At 36.7% G+C, this 27,309-nt stretch overlaps 1 protein-coding gene across 2 annotated transcripts in view; it reads left to right on the top strand.

Moving 5' to 3' along the window:
* LOC105489245 (mitochondrial adenyl nucleotide antiporter SLC25A24-like) overlaps window positions 1–27,309 on the top strand; it is a 69,842-nt gene that overhangs the window by 26,225 nt on the left and 16,308 nt on the right. The window contains exons 5-6 of one of the 2 annotated variants that reach the window (XM_071068919.1): window positions 15,802–15,960; window positions 19,387–19,539. In XM_071068919.1, the coding sequence (XP_070925020.1) occupies window positions 15,802–15,960; window positions 19,387–19,539 (312 nt within the window). The remainder of the gene's footprint in view (window positions 1–15,801; window positions 15,961–19,386; window positions 19,540–27,309) is intronic. The other variant, XM_071068949.1, reaches the window with a different exon arrangement.

Genomic DNA, 27,309 nt, shown 5'->3' with positions numbered 1-27,309 from the left:
AGAAATGGCCTTCGATAAAATTCAATACCTCTTCATGCTAAAACCTCTTAATAAACTAGGTATTGACGCAACATATCTCAAAATAATAAGAGCTATTTATGACAAACCCATAGCCAGTATTATACTCAATGGGCATAAGCTGGAAACATTCCCTTTGAAAATCAGCACAAGACAAGGATGCCCTCTCTCACCACCCCTATTCAACATAGTGTTGGAAGTTCTGGGCAGGGCAATCAGGCAAGAGAAAGAAATAAGGGGTATTCAAATAGGAAGAAAGGAAGTCGAATTGTCTCTGTTTGCAGATAACATGATCATATATTTAGAAAACTCCATCATCTCAGCCCCAAAACTCCTTAAGCTGATAAGCAAAGTCTCAGGATACAAATTCAATGTGCAAAAATCACAAGCATTCCTATACACCAATTCTAGACAAACAGAGGGCCAAATCATGAGTGAACTCCAATTCACAATGGCTGCAAATAAAATAAAATGCCTAGGAATACAACCTATAAGGAACGTGAAGCACCTCTTCAAGGAGAACTATAAACCACTGCTAAAGGGAATAAGAGAGGACACAAACAAATGGAAAAACATTCCATGCTCATAGATAGGAAAAATCCATATCATGAAAATGGCCATACTGTCCAAAGTAACTTATAGATTCAATGCTATTCCCATCAAGCTACATTGACTTTCTTCACAGAACTAGAAAAAACTACTGTAAAGTTCATATGGAACCAAAAAAGAGCCTGTATAGCCAAGACAATTCTAAGCAAAAAGAACAAAACTGGAGGCATCAGACTACATGACTTCAAACTGTACTAGAAGGCTACACTAATCAAAACAGTATGGTACTGATACCAAAACAGAGATATAGATCAATGGAACAGAACAGAGGCCTCAGAATTAACACCACACATCTACAACCATCTGATCTACGACAAAACTGACAAAAACAAGCAATGGGGAAAGGATCTTTCTTATCAAAATTAGCTTAGTTTTTTTTTTTTTTTTTTAAAAGAAGAACCTCTATTTTAGATTTTAGATTTTCTTAATTTCAGCTGAATTTTTGATTTTCTTAATTTCAACTGTATATTTTCAGAAACTTGATTGTGATTACATTTGTCTTGGTTTGGGCTGCTCTAAGAAATTACCATGTCCCAGGTGATTCAAACAACAAATCTTGATTTCTGAGAGTTCTGGAGGTTAGAAATTTGAGATCAGGGTGCTGATATAGTCAGGTTCTTGGTGAGTGCACTTTTCCTGGTGTACAGAGGGCTGTCTTCTTTCTATTCCCTCACATAGTGGAAAGAGAGCTAGCTAGCCCTCTGGTGTCATCTTGTAAAGGCACTAATTCCAATTATGATGGATCCACTCTCATGACCTAATTGTGTCCCTAAGGCCCCCAACTCGAAATATCATCACATTTCGATTAGGATTTCAATATATGAATTTGGAGGCATACATTTCATTCATTGCATTCTGCCCCTGGCTCCCCCAAGTTCATGTTCTTCTCACATGCAAAATAAATCCATTCCATTCCAACAGCCCCCAAATACTTAACTGGTTCCAGCATTATCTTTAAAAGTCTGAAGTCCAAAGTCTCATCTAACTATCATGTAAATTGGATGTGGGTAAGATTTGAAGTACAATTCATCCTGAGGCAAATTTCTCTCCAATCGCGAACCTGTGAAAGTAAGCAAGTTATGTGCTTCCAAAATATATAGGCATAGGAGAGACATTCCCATTCCAAAAGGGAGACAGAGGAAAGAAGGAAAGGAAAGATGGGTCCTAGGCAGGTTAATAGCAAGGCAAGCTCTTTGAGATCTTAAGGCCCAAGAATAATCATTTTGATGTTCTACCCTCTGGACTCATGGTGGCAGTGGTTCCTCATTTATGACTCTGGCCAGTGGAGGTGGTGTCCCAGTGAGTCCCAACAGCCCTGCCCCATGGCTCTGCTGGGTGTAGGTCCCACCCTTTGAAACTGAGGTGGAGGCAGCCCCATTCTCAGGCTCAGCCCATGGCACTCTGGGCCGATGGTGGGAGTGGCAGCTCTGTGGATTTCTGAATCTCCTTTGGAGTCCTTCTTCCCTTGTTTTGGATAGTGCATGTTTGCTGTTTAGTGGTTGAGTCCTGTAGTCCTGAAGTTCTAAGAAGTCTGATGGTCTTCCTTAATTGTATCCTATTTTCTCTTTCTTTTAGTCTCAGCTTGCTCGAGATTTCCTCTTGCTAATTTCTGCTAGAATTGCCCTATCTCTGTTCCTGGTTTCTGTTGAGATGGCTGATTAAGTCCATGGTTCACACTTACACGAATCTCCTTTTCAAGTGGTTAGTTCACCATACCCTTAGTGTTCTCTTCTGAACATGCTTTTTAAAAATTTTTTTGTAACATTAACAGTTCAGAATTTTTCAAATATTTAAGTTTTGGTTCCTTTTTGGTTAACGATTCCATCTTCAACTTATTTCTCTCTTCTTACGTTTTTCTATAAGTGATCGGGAAGAAGTAAGCCACTCCTTTAACACTTTGCCTAGAAATGTCCTCTGCTAACTATCCACTTTCATCACTTACAAGTTCCACATTCCACAAAACACTAGAACATAAATACAATTCAGCCAAGTTTTTTACCACTTTGTAACAAGGGTGGGCTTTCCTCTAGTTTTTAATAACATGTTTTGTCATTTCCTTTTGAGGTTTTATCAGAATGGCCTCTACCATCTAACATGATTCATAATTACGTACTGTCTTAAGAAGACAGAAGCTTTCCGTACAGCTGTCCTCTTTTATTTCTGAGCCATAATCACACTTGCCTTTAAAATCCCATCATGGCAGCATTGACATTTTCTAGCACGTACTTCACAGTTCTTGTAGCCTCTGCCCGTTACCCACTTCCAAGACTGCTTCCACATTTTCATGTACTTGTTATTGCGATGTGTCATTTCTCAATACCAATTTCTGTCTTAGCCAGTTCATGATGCTATATATACTGGGCTACTTAAACTGCAGGCATTTATTTTTCAGAGTTCTGAAAGCTGGAAGTCGTAGATCAGGTTGCCAGCATGGTTGGGTTCTTGGGGAATGCCCTCTTCCTGGTTGACAGAGGGCCATCTTCTTGCCATCCTCATATAGTATGGAAAGGGAGCTAGCTAGCTGTCTGACTTCTTATGAGGCTCCTGATGTAATTATTTTTCAAAGGCCCCACCTCCAAATACCATCACACTGGGATGAGGGTTTCAACATTTGAATTGATGGTAGAGGGGGATACAAACATTCAATCCATTGCAGCATTGAATTTATAGAATAATTTGGGTAAAATAGGTATCTTCATAATTTTAATTTACTCTGTCCACAAACATGATCAAATTCTCTATTCAGATCTCTTGTTATATTATTTAACAGAGTGTTACATTTTTTTCCCTGAAATGGTCTTCTGTACTCTTTGTTAGGTTAAATCTTAGATGCTGTATAGATTTTGCCACTATTGTGAATGTATCTTCTTTCCTATTAAATTTTCCACTTGATTATTTCTGCTTTCAGAAACTCCTTTTTGTAATTTGATCTTCTATGTGGTACTTTGCTGAACTCTCTTATTTATTATAACAATTTGCCACCTAATGCTTTTGTTTTGCCTTGTTTATATTTTCTTAATGATTTTATTTCTTTTATTTTAGTTCCCACATGAAAATATTTTTAGCTTATATCTTTGGCCAGAATCTTCAGTACTGTGTTAGATGGTAGTAGGGATGGCAATCATTGTTTTTTATTCATGAAGCATTTTTTTAAATGCTTCTAAAATTTCTTCTATTAAATATGATGCTTGCTATGTTGTTCTTATAATTATTAGCAAACTAAGGAAGTTTTCAGAATTTTAAAAATAGAATTATTTAAATACATTTATATAACATAAAATTCACCCATTGTAAGAGTGCAAATAAATTCAATTATTTTAGTAAATTATGAGAACAGTACAACAATCACCATAATCCATTTTTAGAACATTTCCATTATCCCAAAAATTCCTGGTACTTGTTTACAGTTAATCACTACTCTTCTACCTATCCCTGGACAACTGCTCTTTACTTTCAGTCAGATATATATTTTTTAATGATAAATCAGTGATGAGATTTATTAGATGCCTTTTTTGCATCCATGGAGATAATTTCCAAGGAGCAGTGCAGTATAGCATACTGGTTAAGAGACAGACTCTGAAACTACACTTCCTAGTCTCAAATTATAACGTTGACAATGACTGATTGGCTGTGTAACTTGGGCAAGTTATTGAATCCGTCTGTGCTTCAATTTCATCAGTAAAATGAGTATAATGATATGAACTATATGAAATTTCTGATATCCAACTATTTTTGACCTACAAGAATGGTAATTTGCAGAAAGTCCCCATCAGTGAGCAGGTTCTCACAGATGTGGCCCCTCACCCTTGGACTTCTCAGCCTCCATAATTGCATGAGCCCAATGAATAAATTTCTGCAATAAACTATCGATCTGTCTGTCTGTCTGTCTGTCTATCTATCTGTCTGTCTGTCTGTCTGTCTGTCTGTCTATCTGTCTGTCTATCTATCCATCCATCCATCCATCCTATTGGTTCTGTCTTTCTGGAGAGCCCTGACTAACACAGAGTGCTACCATGTTTTCACCATTTCATGTTTACAGAAGGATATATTTTATGTGTTTCTCAAACTACTGGTACCTGTATTCTGCGAGTTTTTCTTTCCTAGGCTCCAACTGATACCATATATGTTTTGATATATGGTGTTTGTATTGTCGTTCAGGCACCATTCATTTTACAATTTCTCTCTGAGATTTCCTCTTTAATCCTAGAATTAATTAGATATATCTTTATTTTATGTGTGTGCATAATTTTCTGGCCAAAGGTTTCCTTTTAAAGACATCCTTTTGTTATGTATGATATTGAAATATAGTCAGGGATTGTAGAGGGTATGATATAGATTCCTGGGAATTTATTGTGGATTCCTTTGTAGCCTATTAAATGGTTGATTTAAAAACATATATTCTATGCATGTGTCCTAAAAAATAATACATATTTTTTTGCTTGTTGGATGTAAATTTCTATATAAATCAATTAAGCTAAAGCTTATTATTTTATATGCATTATAATTTTTATTCTGTTTGATCTGTAAAATTCTGAGAAGAATATTTTTAAAATTAGCAAGTATAGTTGCTAATTTATTTCTTCCTGTAGATTGGTTGTTGCTGAAAATATTTTGAGGCTATGTGGTTAACGTGTATTTATCTTCGTAATTTTTATATCTTTTTGATTAGTTGTTCCTTTTAACAATCTCTCATGATGTTTTTCTTCTCAAGTTCAATCTGTATCTTCTCCTAAACAATATAGGTATACTTCAAAATACTCTTACTTCCATTTGGTTTTTGCCATAACCCATATTTTCTTGGTACTATCTAGAATTTTAGTGGATTTTATTCGATATAGTTATATGTGTACAGTGTGTATCTTTGCCTTTTTAAAAAAATAATATATTTTAGCTGACTTTATTTATTTATCCTTGCTTCTCATTTATGTTTTAATGTTCTCCTGGGTTTATTTCTCTGTTTGCTGGAGTGCCTCTTCCAAGAATGTTTTCAAAGAGGGTCTTTGTGTGCTAAGTCTGCTGAGATGTTCAATAATTGAGAATATTGTTCTTGTATGTTTGCTTTTAAGTGATATTTTTGTTTAAAATTCTAGATTAAAAGTTTCTTTCATTGATTGGTTTGAAAATATTACTGCATTACCTTCTCATACCATATGACCTGAGTTGGATTCTTATTTGTACATTGTCCCTAGGTATCCACAGGCATTGGTTCCAGGATCCCACTCTCCCCCTCAACGCCTGCTGTCAATACCAAAATCCATGCATACTCTAGTCCCGAAGTTGCCTTGGTAGAACCTCTTATATGAAAAGTCAGTCTTCGGTATCAGCAAATTGCACATCTTATGAATACTGTATTTTCAATCTGTTTGGTTGTAGACATGAACAGATACAGAAGGCCAACTGTATTTATTGCAAAAAATCTGTGTATAAGTGGACCTACACAGTTCAAACCTGTGTTGTTCAAGGATCAGCTGATTTGTTCTTTATCCCAGAACACTTAGAAAACTTTTTCTCTCCTCGTCTTTGATGTTTTAAAATTTATTATAATGCATTTGGATGGCCAGGAGTGGTGGCTCATGCCTGTAATACCAGCACTTTGGGAGGCCAAGGTGGGCAGATCTCTTGGGCTTAGGAGTTTGAGGCCAGTCTGGGCAGCATGCCGAAACCCCTCTATCAAAAAAATACAAAAATTAGCCAGGCATGGTGGTCAGGAGGGTCAGAAAGGTGAAGTGGGAGAATCATCTGAGCCCGGGAAGTGAAGGCCAAAGTAAGTGATGATAGTGCCACTGCACTCCAGCCTAGGTGATGGGAGTGAGACCTTGTCTCAAAAAAAAAAAAAAATAATAATAAAATAAAACAAAACAAAACCTATATATATAAATATGTAACTATGTATATCCATATATTATATATATAATATATGTGTATCTATATATTATATATGTATATCTATATATTATATATAATATATATCTATGTATATCTATATATAGTTTCTATATATATGTAGTATATAATACATTTAGGTAAGCTTTTCTCAAATATCTTCTCTGAGCCCTTCCAATATGAGGTGCTTCATCTCTCTCCAATTTTGGAAAATTGTTGGTTATTCTTATATTTTCTTGACATTTATTTTTTCTACTTTTTAAAGACTCCTTTCTTGTTCTATCTTCACAGTCTCTTACCTTTTCATTTCTAGTCTCTGTGCCTTTCTTCCTGCCTGATGTTTTCTGGGAGAGTTCCTTTACTTGATCATTGTTTGGCTGTAGCCATTTGGTTATTTATTCCATCGGTGGGTAAAGTTATATATTTCACGTCTAATATTTCTACTTCGTTCTTCTTTATACCTCAATGCCCGCATTTGGTGAATAATATGCAATATAGCTCCAATATTTTGGAGAATATTTATTATTATATTTATTATGTATATTTAAATTCTTGATTTGTCTATCTATTAATCCTAATAGATAATGTATCCTCATAGATAATATAGTAGAGCTTCAATTTGTATTCTTTCTTTTTATAGGAGTTATGGATTTCTTTTTTGTAAATTTTATTTTAGGTTCAGGGGTACATGTGCAGATTTTTTTAATATAGGCAAACTCATGTCATGGGGGTATGGTGTAGAGACCATATTTTCACCCAGGTACTAAGATAGTACCCAACAGTTATTTTTCCTGAACCTCTTTCTTCTCCCACTCTCCTTCCTCAAGTAGGCTCCAGTATCTGTTGTTGTCCTCTTTGTGCCCATTGGTTCTTATTATTTAGCTCCCACTTATAAGTGAGAACATGAGGCATTTGGTTTTCTTTTCCTGCATTAGTTTGTTAAGGATGTTGGCCTCCAGCTCCATCTATATTCCTGCAAAGAATATGATTTTGTTGTTTTTTAAGGCTGCATAGTATTCCATGATATATATGTACCACATTTTCTTTATCCAATCTGCCACTGATGGGCATTTAAGTTGTTTCCATGTCTTTGCTATTGTGCATAGTTCTGCAGTGAACATACATGTGCATGTATCTTTATGGTAGAATGATTTATTTTCTTTTGGGTATATACCCAGTAATGGGATTGCTGGGTTGAATGGTAGTTCTGTTTTAAGTTCTTTGAGGAATTGCCACACTGCTTTTCACAAGGGTTGAACTAATTTACATTCCCACCAGCAGTGTATAAGCATTCCTTCTTCTCCACAACCTCACCAGCATCTGTTATTTTTTGAGTTTTTAATAATAGCCATTCTGACTGATATGAGATGGCATCTCATTATGGTTTTGATTTTCATTTCTCTAATGATCAGTGATTATATTAGTTCATTTTCACACTGCTGATAAAGATATACCCGAGATTGGGAAGAAAAAGGTTTAATTGGACTTGCAGTTCTGCATGGCTGAGGAGACCTCAGAATCATGGCAGGAGGTGAAAGACACTTCTTACATGGTGGTGGGAAGAGAAAATGAGGAAGAAGCCAAAGCAGAAACCCTTAATAAACCCATCAGATCTTGTGAGACTTATTCACTATCATGAGAATAGCACGGGAAAGACCTGCCCCCATGATTCAATTACCTCCCCCTAGGTCCCTCCCACAACACATGGAAATTCTGGGAGATACAATTCAAATTGAGGTTTGGGTAGAGACACAGCCAAACCATATCATTCTTCCCCTGGTGCCTCCAAATCTCATGTCCTCACATTTCAAAACCAATCGTGCATTCTCAACAGTCCCCCCAAATCTTAACATTTTAGCATTAACCTACAAGTCCACAGTCCACAGTCTCATCTGAGAAAAGGCAAGTCCCTTCCACCTCTAAGCCTGTAACATCAAAAGCAAACTAATGACTTCCCGGATACAATGGGTGTACAGGTATTGGGTAAATACAGCTATTCTAAATCAGAGAAATTGACCAAAACAAATGGATTACAGGGCCCATGTAAGTCCAAAATCCAGTGAGACAGTCAAATTTTAAAACTCCAAAATGATCTTCTTTGACTCCAGGTCTCACATCCAGGTCATGCTGATGTAAGAGGTGGGTTCCCATGGTCTTGGGCAGCTCTGCACCTGTGGCTTTGCAGGGTACAACTTCCTTCCCAGCTGCTTTCATGGGCTGGCATTGAGTATCTGTGGCTTTCGCAGGCACACAGTGCAAGCTGTCAGTGCATCCACCATTCTGGGGTCTGGAGGACAGTGGCTCTCTTCTCACAACTCCAGTAGGCAGTGCCTCAGTAGGGACTCTGTTTGGGGGCTCTGACCCCACATTTCCCTTCCACAGTGCCCTAGAAGAGGTTCTCCATGAGGGCTCCACCCCTGCAGCAAACTTTTGCCTAGGCATCCCGATGTTTCCATACATCTTCTGAAATCTAGGCAGAAGTTCCCAAACCTCAGTTCTTGACTTCTGTGCACCTGCAGGCTCAACACCACATGGAAGCTGCCAAGGCTTGGGGTTTCCACCTTCTGAAGCCACAGCCTGAGCTGTATATTGGCCCCTTTCAATCATAGCTGGAGCATCTGGGACACAGGGTACCAAGTCTCTAGGTTGCACACAGCATGGGGACCCTGGGTCTGGCCCAGGAAGCCACTTTTTCCTTCTGGGCCTCCAGGCCTGTGATGGGAGGGGCTGCCATGAATGTCTCTGCTATGGCCTGCAGACGTTTTTCCCATGGTCTTAGGGATTAACATTAGGCTCCTTGCTACTTATGCAAATTTCTGCAGCTGGCTTGAGTTTCTCCCCAGAAAATGGGTTTTCTTTTCTATCACATAGGCTGCAAATTTTTCAAACTTTTATGTGCTGCTTCCCTTATAAAACTGAATGCCTTTAGTAGCACCCAAGTCACATCTTGAATGCTTTGCTGCTTAGAAATTTCTTCCACCAGATACCCTAAATCATCTCGCTCAAGTTCAAAGTTCCAGAAATCTCTAGAGCAGGGCCAAAATGCCTCCAGTCTCTTTGCTAATACATAACAAGAGTCATGTTTACCCCAGTTCCCAACAAGTTCTTCATCTCCATCTGAGATCACCTCAGCCTAGACCTTATTGTCCATATCACTGTCACCATTTTGGGCAAAGCCGTTCAGCAAGTCTATAGGAAGTTCCCAACTTTCCCACATTTTCTTGTGTTCTTCTGAGCCCTCCAAACTGTTCCAATCTCTGCCTGTTACCCAGTTCCAAAGTCGCTTCCACATTTTTGGGTATCTTCAGCAATGCCCCACTCTACTGCTACCAATTTACTGTATTAGTGCTTTTTCACACTGCTGATAAAGAGATACCCGAGACTGGGAAGAAAAATAGGTTTAATTGAATTTACAGTTCCACATGGCTGCAGAAGCCTCAGAATCATGGTGGGAGGTGAAAGGCACTTCTTAAATGGCAGTGGCAAGAGAAAATGAGGAAGAAGCAAAAGTGGAATCCCCTGATAAACCCATCAGATCTTGTGAGACTTATTCAATATCACAAGAATAGCATGGGAAAGACCAGCCCCCATGATTCAATTACCTCCCCTTGGGTCTCTCCCATAACACATGGGAATTCCGGGAGATACAATTCAAGTTGACATTTGGGTAGGGACACTGCCAAACCATATCACTGATATTGAACATTTTTTCATATGCTTGTTGGCTGCATGTATGTCTTCTTCTGAAAAGTGCCTGTTCATGTCCTTTATACACTTTTTAATGAGGTTATATATTTTTTTTCTTGTAAATTTGTTTAAGTTCCTCATAGATGCTGGATATTAGACCTTTGTCAGATGTATAGTTTGCAAATACTTTTCCCATTCTGTAGGTTGTCTGTTTACTCTGTTGGTAAGTTTCTTTTGCTGTGCCGAAGCTCTTTAGTTTAATTAGATCCCATTTGTCAATGTTTGCTTTTGTTGCAATTGCTTTTGGTGTCTTTGTCATGAAGTCTTTGCCCCCTATGTCCAGAATGGTATTTCTTAGGTTATCTTCCAGGATTTTTATAGTTTTATGTTTTACATTTAAAATCTTTAATTCATCTCAAGTTGATTTTTGTATATGGTGTAAAGAAGGGATCCAGTTTCAATCTTTTGCACATGGCTAGTCAGTTATCCCAGAACCATTTATTGAATAGGGAGTCCTTTCCTCATTGCTTGTTTTTGTCAGCTTTTTCAAAGATCAGGATGGTTGTAGGTGTGTATCCTTATTTCTGGGCTCTCTATTCTGTTCCCTTGGTCTATATGTCTGTTTATGTACCAGTGCCTTGCTGTTTGATTACTAGAGCCCAGTAGTATAGTTTGAAGTTGGGTAACATGATGCCTCCATCTTTGTTCTTTTTGCTTAGGATTGTCTTGACTATGTAGGCTCTTTTTTGGTTCCATATGAATTTTAAAATGGTTTTTCTCTAGTTCTGTGAAGAATGTCATTGGTAGTTTGATATTAATAGCTTTGAATCTGTAAATTCTTTTGGGCAGTATAGCCATTTTAACAAGATTGATTCTTCCTATCCATGACCATGAATGTTTTTCTATTGTTTGTGTTGTCTCATTTCTTTGAGCAGTGTTTTGTGATTCTAATTGTAGAGATCTTTCACCTCCCTGGTTAGCTATATTCCTAGGTATTTTGTTCTTTTTGTGGCAATTCAGAACATTATTGTATTACTGATTCCACTCTTGCGTTGGATGCTGTTGGTTTATAGGAGTGCTAGTGATTTTTGTACATTTATTCTATATCCTAAGACTTTGCCAAAGTTGTTTATCGGCTCAAGGAGCTTTTAGGCTGAGACTTTTGGTTTTCTATATGTAGCATCATGTCATCTGCAAACAGGGATTGTTTGACTTCCCCTCTTCGTATTTGGAAGTCCTTGATTTCTTTCTCTTGTCTCATTGCTCTGGCTAGGATTTCCAGTACAGTGTTGAATAGGAGTGGCGAGAGAGGGTATCTTTGTCTTGTGTCAATTTTCAAGGGGTATGGTTCCAGATTTTGCCCAAATAGTATGATGTTGGCTGTAGGTTTGTTGTAGGTGGCTCTTAGAATTTTAGCAGGAATAGTACCAGCTTTTCTTTGTACAAGTGCAATAATTTGTATTTTAAAGTATGTTTCTTATATGCCTAGTTTATTGAGAGTTTTTAATATGAAACGATGTTGGATTTTGTCAAATGCCTTTGCTGTATCTATTGAGATAATCGTGTGGTTTTTGTGTTTAGTTCTGTTTATATGATGAATCATATTTATTGATTTGCATATATTGATCCAACCTTGCATCCCTGGGATAAAGCCTACTTGATCATGGTGGATTAACTTTTTGATGTGCTGCTGGATTCAATTTGCAAATATATATATAGTTTTAGAGACAGAGTCTCACTCTGTCACCCAGGCTGGAGTGCAGTGGTGTGATCTTGGCTTACTGCAGCCTCGTCCTCCTGGGCTCAAGCAATTTTCCTACCTCAGCCTCCTCAGTACCTTGGAACACAGGTGTGTGTCACTGTACCTGGCTATCTTTTTTTTTTTTTTTGGTGGGGGGATCAGTGGGTAGAGATGTGATTTTGCCATGTTGTCCAGGTTGGTTTCAAATTCTTGAGCTCAAGTGATCTGCTCACATTGGCCTCCCCAGATGCTGGAATTACAGGCATGAGCCACTGTGCCTGGCCGTTTGCAAGTATTTTGTTGAGGATTTTTGCATCAATTTTCATCAAGGATATTGGCCTGATGTTTTCTTTTATTATTGTGTCTCTGCCAGGTTTTGGTATTGGGAAGATGCTGGCTTCCTAGAATGAGTTCAGGAGGAATCCCTCTTTCTCAATTTTTTGGAAAAGTTTCAGTAAGAATGGTACCAGCTCTTCTTTGTACATCTGGTAGAATTTGACTGTGAATCCTTCTGGTCCTAGGCTTTTTTGGGGGCTTGGGGGTTAGTAAGCTATTTATTACTGCTTTGGTTTCAGTTTCAGAGCTTGTTATTGGCCTGTTCAGGGAATCCATTTCTTCCTGGTTCAGTCCTTAGTATATGTATCCGTCCTGGAATTTATCCATCTCTTCTAGGTTTTCTAGTTTGTGTGCATGGAAGTGTTTGTAGTAGTCTCTCATGGTTGTTTGTATTTCTGTGGAGTCGGTGGTAACATCCCCTTGGTAATTTCTAATTGTGTTTATTTGGATCTTCTCTCTTCTGCTTTATTAGACTGACTAGTGGCCTATTTATCTTATTAATTTTTTCAAAAACCAACCCCTGAATTTGTCGATCTTTTATATGGTTTTTTGTGTCTCAGTCTCCTTGAGTTCAGCTCTGATTTTGATTGTTTCTTGTCTTCTGCTAACTTTGGGGTTGGTTTGCTCTTGCTTCTCTATTGCTTCTAGTTGTGATGCTAGGTGGTTAATTTGAGATCTTTGTAACTTTTTGGTGTGGGCATTTAATGCTATAAATCTCCCTCTTTTTTATTGTACTTTATGTTCTAGGGTACATGTGCACAACATGCAGGTTTGTAACATATGTATACATGTGCCATGTTGGTGTGTTGCACCCATTAATGCGTCATTTACATTAGGTGTATCTCCTAATGCTGTCCCTCCCCACTGTCGCCTCCCCACAATAGGTCCCGGTGTATGATGTTCCCCTTCCTGTGTCCAAGTGATCTCATTGGTCAATTCCCACCTATGAGTGAGAACATGCGGTGTTTGGTTTTCTGTTCTTGCAATAGTTTGCTGAGAATGCTGGTTTACAGCTGCATCCATGTCCCTACAAAGGACACAAACTCATCCTTTTTTATGGCTGCATAGTATTCCATGGTGTATATGTGCCACATTTTCTTAATCCAGTCTGTCACTGATGGACATTTGGGTTGATTCCAAGTCTTTGCTATTGTGAATAGTGCCGCAATAAACATACGTGTGCATGTGTCTTTATAGCAGCATGATTCATAATTCTTTGAGTATATACCCAGTAATGGGATGGCTGGGTCAAATAGTATTTCTAGTTCTAGATCCTTGAGGAATCGCCACACTGTCTTCCACAATGGTTGAACTAGTTTACAGTCCCATCAACAGTGTAAAAGTGTTCCTATTTCTCCACATCCTCTCCAGCACCTGTTGTTTCCTGATTTTTTTAATGATGGCCATTCTAACTGGTGTGAGATGGTATCTCATTGTGGTTTTGATTTGCATTTCTCTGATGGTGAGTGATGATGAGCATTTTTTCATGTGTCTGTTGGCTGTATGAATGTCTTCTTTTGAGAAGTGTATGTTCATATCCTTTGCCCACTTTTTGATGGGGTTGTTTGCTTTTTTCTTGTAAATTTGTTTGAGTTCTTTGTAGGTTCTGGATATTAGCCCTTTGATGAGTAGATTGCAAAAATTTTCTCCCATTCTGTAGGTTGCCTGTTCACTCTGATGGTAGTTTCTTTTACTGTGCAGAAGCTCTTTAGTTTAATTAGATCCCATTTGTCAATTTTGGCTTTTGTTACCATTGCTTTTGATGTTTTAGACATGAAGTCCTTGCCCATGCCTATGTCCTGAATGGTATTACCTAGGTTTTCTTCTAGGGTTTTTATGGTTTTAGGTCTAACATTTAAGTCTCTAATCCATCTTGAATTAATTTTCATATAAGGAGTAAGGAAAGGATCCAGTTTCAGCTTTCTACTTATGGCTAGCCAATTTTCCCAGCACCATTTATTAAATAGGGAATCCTTTCCCTGTTTCTTGTATACCACTGTTAACACTTCTCCTCTGGCTAGGCCTTGTTTAAATGCTCCCCCTGGAGGGGCATAGTTGCTCACACCTGTAATCCCAGCACTTTGGCAGGCCAAGATGGGAGGATTGCTTGAGCCCAGGAGTTTGAGACCAGTCTGGGCAACATGGTGAAACCCCATCTCTACTAAAATACAAAAATTAGCCAGACATGGTGGCGCATGCCTGTGGTCCTAGCTACTTGGGAAGCTGAAGTGGGAGGATCACCTGAGCCCAGGGAGGTTGAAGCTGCAGTGAGCCGTGATCACACCACTGCACTCCAGCCTGGGCAACAGAGTGAGACTCTGTCTCAAAAACACGTGTATGCTCGCATGTGCGCGTGTGCGCACACACACATGCGCGCACACACACACACACACATCTTATTCCCTCCGTGAGTGGATGTCCACTGAGTTCAGTCTGCTTTTCCTTTCTGCTTTAACAGGACAGCACTGAGTTTAATGCCTCACAATTGCTGTGCTCCCCCTCCCCCAGTGCCCAGAGACCCTCTCCGTACCTTGCCACCACTGTTGGGGGGTTGTAGGAGGGATTTTTGCCAGTGATTTTAGGCTGTGTTTTCTATCTCTTCAGTGCCTCTTTCAGTGATACGAAGCTAAAATCAGGTACTATGAGGGCTCATCTGATTTTTGGTTCTTACAAAGGTGTTTTATCTGGGTAGATGGTTGTTAAATTGGTGTCCTTGCAGGCGGATGATGGGTAGAGTCTTCTGCCTTCTTGCTCTGCCTCGAGCCTCTATACTGTCTTCTGAAGACACCTTTATTTGCTACTGTTGTTATTGTACTTATTTTCTCTGTATTATAATTGCTTTGTTTCCTTTCCTGTCTCTTTTATTACTCTGTTAATTCCTAGAGGGCAGAAACTAACTTCTGCACTAAACCACATTGCCTCAACATTGCGAAAAAATCGATCATCTTGTCAAAAGCAAGTATGATCACTGAAAAGAAACTAAAATGCAAACGTGGTAGGAGTGTAGACTTTTAAAAAGGAAACTGACATTTGAAGAAAGAGTCAATGCAAATAATAAAGAAATTTAATCAAATCAGATAAGATGCTACTCTTGAATTTTGACTTAGGTTTAAGTGATTAAAGGAGTTTGAGAGAATTTGAAATAAAAGAGGGAATATTTATTATTTACTCCTTGCCTAGTATGTGGCAGACACTGTGGTGAGTGGCTTGGATGTGATCCCTGTACTCAGGGTTTACATTTTTCATAGAACAGATTAACTAAATAGTTTGAGAATTTAAAATTAATAATTGCTCTAATTTAATTGATTTTACATTAAATCGATATGTCAATGCCTTATTAAAAATCATTTTATGTAGTATAGGTGCTAAGAAAATTGTTGATCTTAGTAACAGGAGGTGGTATAAAAAAATCTTTGGATTTTTGGTCCTTGTAAAAAGTTATCCTTGGTCCTTGTAGAAGCTATCCTTATAATGTATCAAGTGTTTACACTTTTCTTTATTGTCTAATTATTCTTCCTATTTATCAGTTAATTGACATAGGAGAGAGTATAGCTATTCCAGATGAATTTACCGAACAAGAAAAGCAGTCTGGAGATTGGTGGAAGCGTTTGGTGTCAGCAGGAATAGCTAGCGCGGTTGCACGGACATTCACAGCACCTTTAGACCGCTTGAAAGTCATGATGCAGGTTTTTTGCTCACCTTACCTACCCTTTAAGAGTTAAAGTAACTTGAAAAGTCTTTGGCAGCTTTCAAAAAAGGTTTTAAAAAGTGTTTTGGCACATACTGCTTCTCATTAAAAGTTTACATTTTCCTGAAAATGTAAATGCTAGTTTTCAATATTAAAAGATTTCTTAATTTTCTTAAATAAGCTACTGTGTATTCAAATCAGTTTTTATTTTAAACAATAATAGAACTGCTCTATTAGAATCTTTTCAAAAAATTAGCTAAATTTATGAAAGAAATGAGAAGATATCATTAGACTTTGTATTGGTTATCTCTAACCTTGGCACCAACATAATAGCATGGTTCTATTCTACCATTTAATTACTAAGAATATTTCCAAGAGGCAGAAAATAAGTTGTTTACAGTTTATTATTATATTTTGTTTAATTACATTTCCTTCATTGAAAATGGATTTTCAACAGTAGTTATAAAATAGTGCATGGCTTAATGTGTTAATTATCATAAGTAGAATCCACAACTAAAATTTGATATTTGCGGAATACTTTCTCTGCAAGGATATAAAAATTAGTAATCCACAACCTAATGAACTTAAATTTCAAATTAAATTTACATAAGTGGGTGTTTTACTATCTTTTGCTTTTTGGTAATGGTGACATTTTAGTAATGGATTATGAACAGTTATTACATAAAGTGAATTAATTATGTCATAAGTTTAATGTCACATGTTTAAGAACTATTTAGTTTATACTCTTGCCTCATTCTGAAAAATGATTTATCTTAATTAGGAATTAAACTTACATAAATATATCATTTATGGAAAATATAGGTTGTTAGAAGGATAGCTTTTGCGTGGGAAACACTTCATTCACTAATTCCACATATATTTATTTAGGGTCAATTATGTACTAGCTGCTTTAATAGGCATTAGAGACTATAGGAAAATGTTAGATGTAGTTTTTGTCCTTAGAGAATTTACAAGCTTTCTTGGACAATAGTTAGTTAGATAGGTAATAATAAAATGTGATATAAGTGCTATCTACCCAGACAGATGATGCACATAGTACTGTGGGAGTACCAAGGGGAGTAAATACTATTTCCCCGTATGCCTAATATTTCTTACATAAATATAGGGTGAGATTCTGCTTAATGCATCCCGTGGAGATAAACCTTTAATTCAGTGGGCTACGTGTAGGGAATATACTTTGAATGGCATTAGACGGTAAGACACACAACCCACCATCCTTCCGCATGTTTGATTCCATCTGTGATCTATATTCTTTTCAGATAGGTGACTCAGTTCAGTCAGTCCTTAGGTAAGAGCAGGAGTTGAAAATTCTGTATTGCAAGGGAAATATAAAACAGCTTCCTCAATAACTATGCCTGTCAGAAAATTAAATAATGAAGTTTAAAGGAGAAAGATACAGACATGATACAATGCTACACAGAGATAGAGACATGTAGGGAGATGAGAAACATGGAAAGGGGACCAAGAGTAAAAATAACGACAATGTATTTGTCATGCGCCCGTCATATGCTAGGCACTAAAAATACAAAGATGAAAAAGCATATTTCTTATACTCCAGGACCTTACAGAGATACAAACAACATATCTACATGATGATGATGATAATATTGAAAACAATAATTGTCAATTAATTAATTGTACATAATCACTGTGTGCAAGATAGAAAATTATATTTATGGCTATTGTAAGGACACAGGGTAGGGGTAATCAGTTCTCTGAGGGCATGGAAAAGAGTCAGTGGATTAGGGACAGAGCAAATGGGGGATCTGAAAAGAGTGAAAAAAGAGAAAGGAGTAAGGGAGGTGGATAGAGAAGAGTAGGAAGAGGATGGGAGAGAGAAACATAAAAAAGATAAGGAAAACAGGGGAAAAAAGAGGAGGGAAGATGATAGATACAAGCGAGTTAGAAGTGGGGTGAGGAGAGTACTATAATGAGAAACAAAGGAAGGAAGGGAAAGCAGGAAGGAGTCACTGCCCTTTTATGCTATTCTGGGTTGGATCTCTTGGCTTTCATTTATCCTTATAGTTGACAGTGAAAATGGGTTCATTAGAACTTGTGCACTCTATTGATAGAGGTATTATTGTGTGAGCTTCACACAACTGGAAAAGAATTCTGTGAAATAGAGGAAGATATGTATTGTGGTCAGAGGTAGTTTAATATGGTTCGTGAGCAGAGACTTTACAGTCAGAGAGCCCTGGGTTGGAATTTTTGATACTTTAATCACTTTTTCTGATCCACAGACCTGTAGGTGGTTTTTACTCCTCCTTTTTTAAAGCAATTATTCATAATTTTATGATGAACACCACTATTTATTAATCTTTTTTCATATTTAAGATTACTTGTTTAAAAAATTCCTAGTTTAAGTAATAATATGAACATTTTTAAGGCTATACATATTTTACCAAATTTTTTTCTAAATTTGTTCTACCCACAGAAGATAATGTTCATTTTGCCTTGTTCTCCCATGATTTTTCTCTTACTTTATAGGCAGGAGGGCATTTTATTAACATTTAACTTTACTTTCTTAAAAATAGCATTTTTTCTTATTATAACACACTAGAAAAATGGGAAAACACAGAAAAGGATAAAGGAAGACATGAAAATGACCTGTACTCCTCATGTATGAGGTTGTTAGGGATGCTGTAACAAAGTTCTGCAAACTGACTGGCTTAAATAACAGAAACTTATTGTCTTGGTTCTGGAGGCTAGAAGTCGAAAATCAAGGTGTCGGCAGGGTTGGTTCCTTTTGAGGGGTGTGAGAGAGAATCTGTTCCAGGTCTCTTTCCTAGGCTTGCAGAAGGCGGTCTTCTCTATCTCTTCACATTGTTTCCTCTCTGTGTGTGTCATGTCTCTGTGTCCAAATTTCCTTTCATAAGGATGCCAGTCAGAGTAGGGCACACCCTAATGATGTCACTTTAACTGGTTAAAGACCCTGTCTCTAGGTCACATTCTGAGGGAATGAGGATTAGGACTTCAACATACAAATTTTGGGAGACACATGTTAACCCATAACACCTTGCCACCCAGGAATATCCACTGTTGAAAGTTTGATGTATTTTCATTTATCCTTTTCTCATTGCATATATCAATGCACTCTTTAATAATCTTGTAGTATATTTGTACCATCAACACATCTTGTTTATGCTAAAATTCTCTGGTAATTAAGTTATTTCTGTTTTTTTAAGTTGTCCTTTTTTCTTTGATGTGTTAGATTAAAGTATGTATTTTGGCACAAGAAAATATTAACATATCAGTTTTAGATGTCTCTGAGGGAAAATTAAAACTGTTGAAAATCATGAATTTATGCATAATGTATATTTATTTTTATTAGCAATAGCAATACCAATACCATAAAGCCAGCAAAATGAATTGAAAAGTAAATAAATGTGCTATTTATTTATAGGTTCATAGTTTAAAGTCAAGGAAAATGAGATTGATTAGTGGCCTTGAGCAGTTGGTAAAAGAAGGAGGAATTTTTTCCCTTTGGCGAGGAAATGGTGTAAATGTTTTAAAAATTGCACCAGAGACGGCACTCAAGGTTGGGGCCTATGAACAGGTAACAACATTTTTGTCTGTGGAATTTTAAACAAAAATCAGATTTTAAATTTAATTTTCAAAAATTCATATTCTCATGAAAGAGAAAACTGGAGTGTGTACAAGCAGTAGTTTTCAATGTAAATATTAATGACTGTGTATTCTCATTTGATTTTTTGTGTTTTCATATTGCTATGGTTTACAAGAGAAGTTCCATAAATTACTCTATATTATAACTGATGTCTTTTAGTATATCTTTTAATTTCAATGTCAGTGTAGGAAGTCTTCACAAAACATTTCATCATTGATTTTATCTTTGAACAATTTGAAAATTTTACAGAAATTTCAGTTCATTTGTTAATGAATATAGAGGATCAACATTTAGTCAAGTGAAGAGATGAAAAAAATGCATTGAATTTTAAAATTTGTTAATCTCATTTAAATTATTCACTTTGAGATGAGATATGTCTATTTTCAAATATTATAAGATATTAGCATCATATAAGAGTCCAAGAGTGCTCTGGGTGCCTCTCAAGTTTTCCATCTTCACTGTAAAATCTTGTAGTAATTCTCCTTTCTTTAAACATTTTTATAGCATATAGCATTAAATAGCTTATTTTGCAGACTCTTGTTTATAAGGTCACCAGAACCTCAACATTTTAAGAAAATATTAAAGAATGATCATATCCTTTTCCAACCCAAACAGTTGAAAAGCAAGTAGATGGATGAGTAGGACTCTGGACTTAGTTGTAATGCATGATCATCTTAAAAACATGCATCTCTTACTTAAGTGGGGATTGACTTACTCATTCAGCAAGTATTTCTTTTATTAACTAATTTCTCTTGAATACTTAGTGTGATCAGCTTCTTTTCTAGGTGATGGAAGTGTCATAGCAAATAAAACAGGAAACCTACCAACCAACCAACCAAACAACAAAAACCCGACTTCCTTTGTCAGAATTGTATTAGAATATAGGTAGGATGAGACAATAACTAAAGAAGTGAAATATACAGTATGCCATGTGGTGACAATGGCTATGGGGAAAAGAGAGGATAGAAATTGGAAATAGAAATTGATAACTCTTTCAAGGATTTTTGCTGTGAAGAGAAGGGAAATGCAATGGTAACTGGAGAAGGTATGGGATTAAGAGAATGTTTTTCTAGAAATTGAAGAGGCAACGTTTGTATGCTTAGGAGAATAATCCACGGGAGGGGGTACAAGTGATAATACAGGAAAGGAGGGGAGTGTTGGTAGGGGATTGTCCTTAAATCTTTGAGTGGGTGAGAGGAGATGGGAGCTAATGGTCATGGACGGGTTTGACTTTGGTGAAGCATTTTATCCATAGTTACAGAAGTGCTACTATGTGGACACAGTCATAGCAGGTTTGTGGAAGCATTTTTCCTAGTGCTTCAGTTTCTTCCACGAAATGGGAAGCAAGGACATGTTGGATGTTTGAAGAAACAGAGGGTATGAAATAGTCTTCTAGGAGAGTGGAAGAGCAAATGGATTGAGGAAACATAATAAGATTTCTGGCAGCAAAGGTGCAGTTGAAGTCAGTAGTCATGAATTTAAAGTGATATCAGGCAGCATGTAGATGTATAAAATCTTGTTTTCAATAGGTTTTGAACTCTGGCAGTTTCATATATCTAAATATTTATTGTGTGCCTACCATGTGCTAGCTAGGTCCCATGTCTGGGAATACATGAAAGAACAAGATAAATACTGTGTTTGGCCTTCTAGATCTTACATTCTATCAAAACTAGATATTAAAATTTAAGAAGTGTTTATTTAAATGCAAATATCAATTTAGGCCAGGCACAGTGGCTCACATCTATAGTCCCAGCACTTTGGGAGGCTGAGATGAGGGGATCACTTAGGCCCAGGAATTCAAGACCAGCCTAGGCAACATAGTGAGATCCTGTTTCTATAAAAAATAAAAATAAAATTGGCCAGATTTGGAGGCACACTCCTGTATTCCCAGCTACTTGGGAGGCTGAGGTGGGAGGATTGCTTGGCACTAGGAGTTTGAGGCTGCAGTGGGATGTGATTGTGCAGCTGCAATCCATCCTGGGTGACAGAGTGAGACCCTGTTTCTTTAAAAAACAAAAAAGAAAACTATATTGCAAAGTATAAAAGAAGCATACCAGTGTGTATATTCATGATTATTACTAGGAATATGCATGTTGTTATTTGTGAGGTAAGGCACAGATGGAAAAAAAATGGCCTGTACCGTAAATCATCAGTATGTTGTCCTCACTATTTATGGTGATACACAGGTGGCATAAAGGACACTCCAGGTAAATGTACTGTTTATTACTAACAGGACTTTGGTTTCAAATTTCTTTCTTGTCTTCAACCCTGATGAGCTGGAGTGGATCAAAATCTGCAACAAAGGACATCCTTTTCTCTATTTAGTGCCAAGCTTGATTAGAGGCAGACTGAAGTAGTCCATTTCATACTTCTGCTCCCTTAGGACCCATCCTGATTCCTGATAGCTTTCCAAGGGCACACCACCTTATGGGGGAAAAAGAGAATGAAAGGAATGCCACAGAAGATGCAAAAACCAGAAGTTGCTGCTGCCCAATTTTATTTATTAATATAATCTCATTTGTTTCCTCACTGTCTAGAAGCCCTACCTTCTCTGGTTAACCCACTTTTCACTTCCCTAGATTTTTCCTGAGGACTCAGTTTTTTTCCTTAACCCATAGCAGAGCACCTTATCATGGGAGGAGTGTTGCATGGGGTGAGGTAAAATAAGTTGTAATATAGGTTGTATTTTACTTCTTGGACCCTGTATAAAGTTCTTATCCCAGCATTATCCATACTTAACATGTCCAGTACTGCTGCTTGACAAGTATTGCTTTTCAAGTAAAAGAATTTTTTTGTTATTCCTTAACAAGTTGTGCTTTTCCTGTCTCCTTGATTTTGCTCACACTTTCTTTCTAGTTGAGTTACCCTTTTTCTCCTTTTAACATATCTAAATTATTTCAAGAACTGAAGTCTTTCCCTTCCGGAGAAGTAACCTATTTCGGTGTCTGCTCTTTCTGCCCTAGTATATTTATTGCTTGTACCACTTATGTAAACTAGAATTAGGTTTAGATGCATGTGACAGAAAACTCCAAACAATAGTGACTTAAATAAGATAGAAATTTCTTTCTTTCTCACAAAGTCTGAGGATAGGGAATTTAGGACTGGTATGGAAGTGCCTTGAAGGTGAAAAGAAACTCACTTGCATCCAGCTCACTGTTTACCATCTGTAGAGTATGATCCTTGTCTCCATGAGTCTGAGCTGGAACTCCAGCAATGACATGTAAGTTTTATGCAACAACTAGGGGAAGCAGCAAAGAAGGGCATGTCCCCTTCCATGCAGGACACTTCCACAAAGTGACATACAATACTTATGCTTATATATTATAAACCAAAACTTGGACACATGAACGCATCTAGTTGAAAGGAATCTAATTATATAGTCTTTAGCTGGGAAACAATATGTACAACTGTAAATTTTTGTTTCTTAGGAAAAAAGGAAGATTGATTCTTGGGATACCACCAGCAGCCTCTGCCACTTAACCAGTTTGTGTCCTCTCTTTTAAAACCTATGTTTTAAACAATGTCTTCTAGAAAAATAGTATGATTCTTTAGAATAGGGACCATAGCATCATTCCCAGAATAGTGCCAGCACATCACTGAGTATTACTAAGAGCCTAGTGTCATTATTTTATAGATGTAAAAATTGAGGCAAGAGAAGATAAATTACTTGAAGTGACACATTTAGTTGGCAATACAGTCAGAGTCAGAATCCTGTCCTTGGTCCCAGTTCTCCTACCTTGAGACAATGTTTCTAATACTATGTTAGAGTATAGGTCCTCAATCAGACTGGTAGGACGTATCAGTGTGGCTTTAAGTGGTTAACTGAGATTTGTAAATTATGATTAATAGTAGTTGAATACCAAAGTTTACGAGTGATTTACTCAAAAGGGAGATTTTATAGGGTAATACTTAAGGTCTGGCACTGGAACCAGCTTTCTAAGTTCAAATCCTAGCTCTACCACTTGCTAGCTATGCAAAATACAGCAAGCTTCTTAACCTCTGTGTGCTTCAGTTTTCTTACATGTTCCTTAACTTAAAATAGAAGAAATAATGATTAGAGTTGTTGTGGGAATTAAGTGAATTAACATGTATATAAAGTGCCTAGAACAATATCTGACACAAGCATTTATATGCATTTTCTATTTTTTTTTTTTTGTAATAGACAAGGCTATATCTTTAACATAATGGGCACTTTTACTTACTTGCAGCTAGGAGAGAAAAGAGGGCCTTATACTGGCATGTGTGGAATTGTACATAAAACATAACCCGTGGAAATGTGTGGCAAATGTGAATGTCAATTGTCATGTGTTCAGCTGGAAAAAATGTCTAAAAAATTAACAGATATTTTAGATTGTCAGGGTCTGCAAAACCACCCCCAGGTTCAGTGATTTGCTAGGAGTACTCACAGGACTCAGTGTATAGTCACACGTGTGGCTACAATTCATTACAGTGAAAGGATACAAAGCAAAATTGCCAAAGAGAAAAGGTGCATAGGGTGAAGACCAGAGGAAACCAGATGTAAGCTTTCAAGTGTCCCATAGAGTCACATTCCACATGCTTAAATCCTCCAGCAATGAGTTATAATAACACATGAAATGTCTATCCCATTAGAGACTTAGTGCCCAAGGTTTCACTGGGGTTGGTCACGTAAGTACCCTCTGCATGGCATGTTCCAATATTTCAGACTCCCACAAGGAAAGCAGATATTCAGCTCAAATAATATTGCTTGCATAAAAAGTTTAGGCACAGCGAGCCATTCTTATCAGGGAATGATGGGAACCCTTCCCAAATCCAAGTTACCAAACACCAGCCAAGGGCCAACTTTGAGGGCAGTCTTTTCTAAAGATAGCAGTTTCAGTCCTGCTATATTAACTCTTTTCTTCACACAAACCATTTTAGAAATGTCACCATGAAGGGTAAAAAATTTCCTGGTAAACTTTTAGCTTAAAAAAAAAAATACTACCTAATTCTTTGGCATCAAGGGATGCTATTATTTCTTTCTTTTATTTATTTATTTTTATTATTATTTCTTATATCTTTTTTTGCCTGTTCTTTCCCCGTACAGCTTTATTGAGGTATAACTGACAATTAAAAAGTTGTATATTTAAGGTATACAACTTGATGATTTGATATACCTGTACATTGTGAGGTGATAATCAAAATCAAGCCAATTAACATGCCCATCGTTTCACATCATAACCAGCTTCTTTTTGGAAATGTGTGATGAGAACCTTTAAGATCTATTCTCTTAGCAAAATTTCAAGTGTACAATACATTGTTGTTAACCATATTCACAGTGTTGCACGTTAAATCTCCAGAACTGATTAACTTTGAATAACTGAAACTTTGTACCCTTTGACCAATGTCTTCCCATTTCTGCCTCCTCCCAGGCCCTTGCAATCATCATTCTACTCTCTGCTTCTGTGAGTTTGACTATTTTCGATTCCACATATAAGTAAGATTGTGTAGTATTTGTCTTTCTGCATCTGGTTCATTTCACTTAGCGTAATGTCCTCCAGGTTCATCCCTGTTGTAAGTGGCAGGATTTATTTCTTTTTAAAGACTAAATAATATTCCATCGTATGGATTGTATGTATTCTGTTGTAATATTCCATTATATACCACATTTTCTTTAACCATTTATTCATCAATGGACATTTAGGTTACCTCCATATCTTGGCTATTGTGAATAATGCTGAAATGAACATCAGAGTGCAATTATCCCTTTGAGATACTGATTTCATTTCCTTTGGATATATACCCAGAAGTGTGATTGCTGGATCATCAGGTAGTTCTGTTATAAATTTTTTGAGGAACCTACATATTGTTCTCTATATGGATATAGCAATTTATATACCATCATGAGTGTATAAGAATTCTTTTATTCTTTTTTAAATTCACATTCATAACACTTGTTATCTCTTGTCTTTCTGATAGTAGTCCTTCTAAAAGGTGTGAGGTGGTTTCTCTTTGTGGTTTTGGCTTGCATTTCCCTGTTTATTAGTGATGTTGAGCAGCTTTTCATATACCTGCTAGCCATTTGTATGTCTTCTTTGAGAAAATATCTACTCAAGTTCTTTGTTCATTTTACAATCAGTTTCTTTTGCTATTCAGTTGCATGAGTTCCTTATCTGTTTTGCATACTAAACTCTTATCAGAAATATTATTTGCAAATATTTTCTCCCATTCTGTAGGTTGCCTTTTCACTCTGCCCAGTTATTTCCTTTGCTATGCAGAAGATATTTAGTTTGATGTAATTGCTCTTGTTTATTTTTGCTTTTGCTACCTGTGCTTTGGTATCATAAATATTTGAAAAATCATCACCCAGAAGAATGTCAAGAAGCTTCTCCCCTATGTTTCCTTCTAGTAGTTGTACTGCTAGAAGTACAGTACAACTGTACAGGCCTGATGTTTAAGTTTTTAATCCATTTTTAGTTGGTTTTTGTATATGGTGTGACATAAGGGTCTCCTTCTTCTACATGTGAATATCCAGTTTTTCCAACAGTATTTATTGAAGAGACTATCTTTTCCCCATTGAGTGTTCTTGGCATCTTATCAAAGGTCAGTTGACTGTAGATAAATGGGTTTGTTTCTAGGCTTTCTCTTCTGTTCCATTGATCTAGCTGTCTGTCTTTATTACCATCCTCCTTTTGTTATTATGGCTTTATAATTAATATGTTTTGAAATTGGAAAGTGGTTATGCTCCCAGGTTTGTTCCTCTTGCTCAAGACTGATTTGTGTATTCAGGGTCTTTTGTGGTTTCATATGAATTTTAGGAGTTTTAAAAATGTCTATAGAAGGAATAACACTGAATTTTTTGGGGGATTGCATTGAATTTGTAGATAGCTTTGGCTAGTATGGACATTTGAACAATGTTAATTCTTTCAATTCTTTCAATGGACATGGATGTCTTTCTATTTATCTGTGTCTTCTTTAATTTCCTTCATCAATGTTTTATAATTTTCAGTGTACAAGTCTTTAACCTCTTTGGTTAAGTTTATTCCTACATATTTTAATCTTTTGTGCTATTGTGAATGGCAAAAAAGATTAAAGATTATTATTTTCTTAATTTCCTTTCCACATAGTTCATTGTTTGTGTACAGAAACACTAATGAATTTTGTATGGTGATTTTTCTATCCTGAAAATTTACTTAATTTGTTTATTATAACATTTTTGGGGAGATGAGTCTTTAGAATTTTCCATATATATGACCATGTCATCAAAAACAGAGATAATTTTACTTCTTTCTTTAGTTATGTCTTTACTTTTTCTTGCCTAATTGCTTCAACTAGGATTTCAGTACTATGTCGAAGTAGCAAGAGTGGACATCCTTGCCTTATACTGAATGTTAGAGGAAAGCTTTCAATTTTTTCCCATTTATTATGATGTTAACTGTGGACTTTTAATATATGGACTTTATTGTGTTGAGGTAAGTTCCATCTATGCCTATTTTGCTGAGCATTTTAATTATAAATTAATGTTAAATAATGCTGTTTCTGCATCTATTGAGATGATTATGTGTTTTTTTTTTTTTCCTTTCATTTTGTTATTGTGTTGTATCACTTTGATTGATTTGAGTATAGTGAACCATCTTTGCATCCCAGGGATAAATCCCACTTGGTCATCGTGTGTGAGCCTTTTAATGTGCTATTGAATTCAGTTTGCTAGTACTTTATGAAGGATTTTTATATCTGTGTTCA

This window comes from Macaca nemestrina, chromosome 1 (genome assembly GCF_043159975.1).
Source record: "Macaca nemestrina isolate mMacNem1 chromosome 1, mMacNem.hap1, whole genome shotgun sequence".
In the NCBI taxonomy this organism is placed as follows: domain Eukaryota; kingdom Metazoa; phylum Chordata; class Mammalia; order Primates; family Cercopithecidae; genus Macaca; species Macaca nemestrina.
Note: the sequence above shows the minus strand (reverse complement) of the source record. Positions and strands in the feature narration are given on the sequence as shown.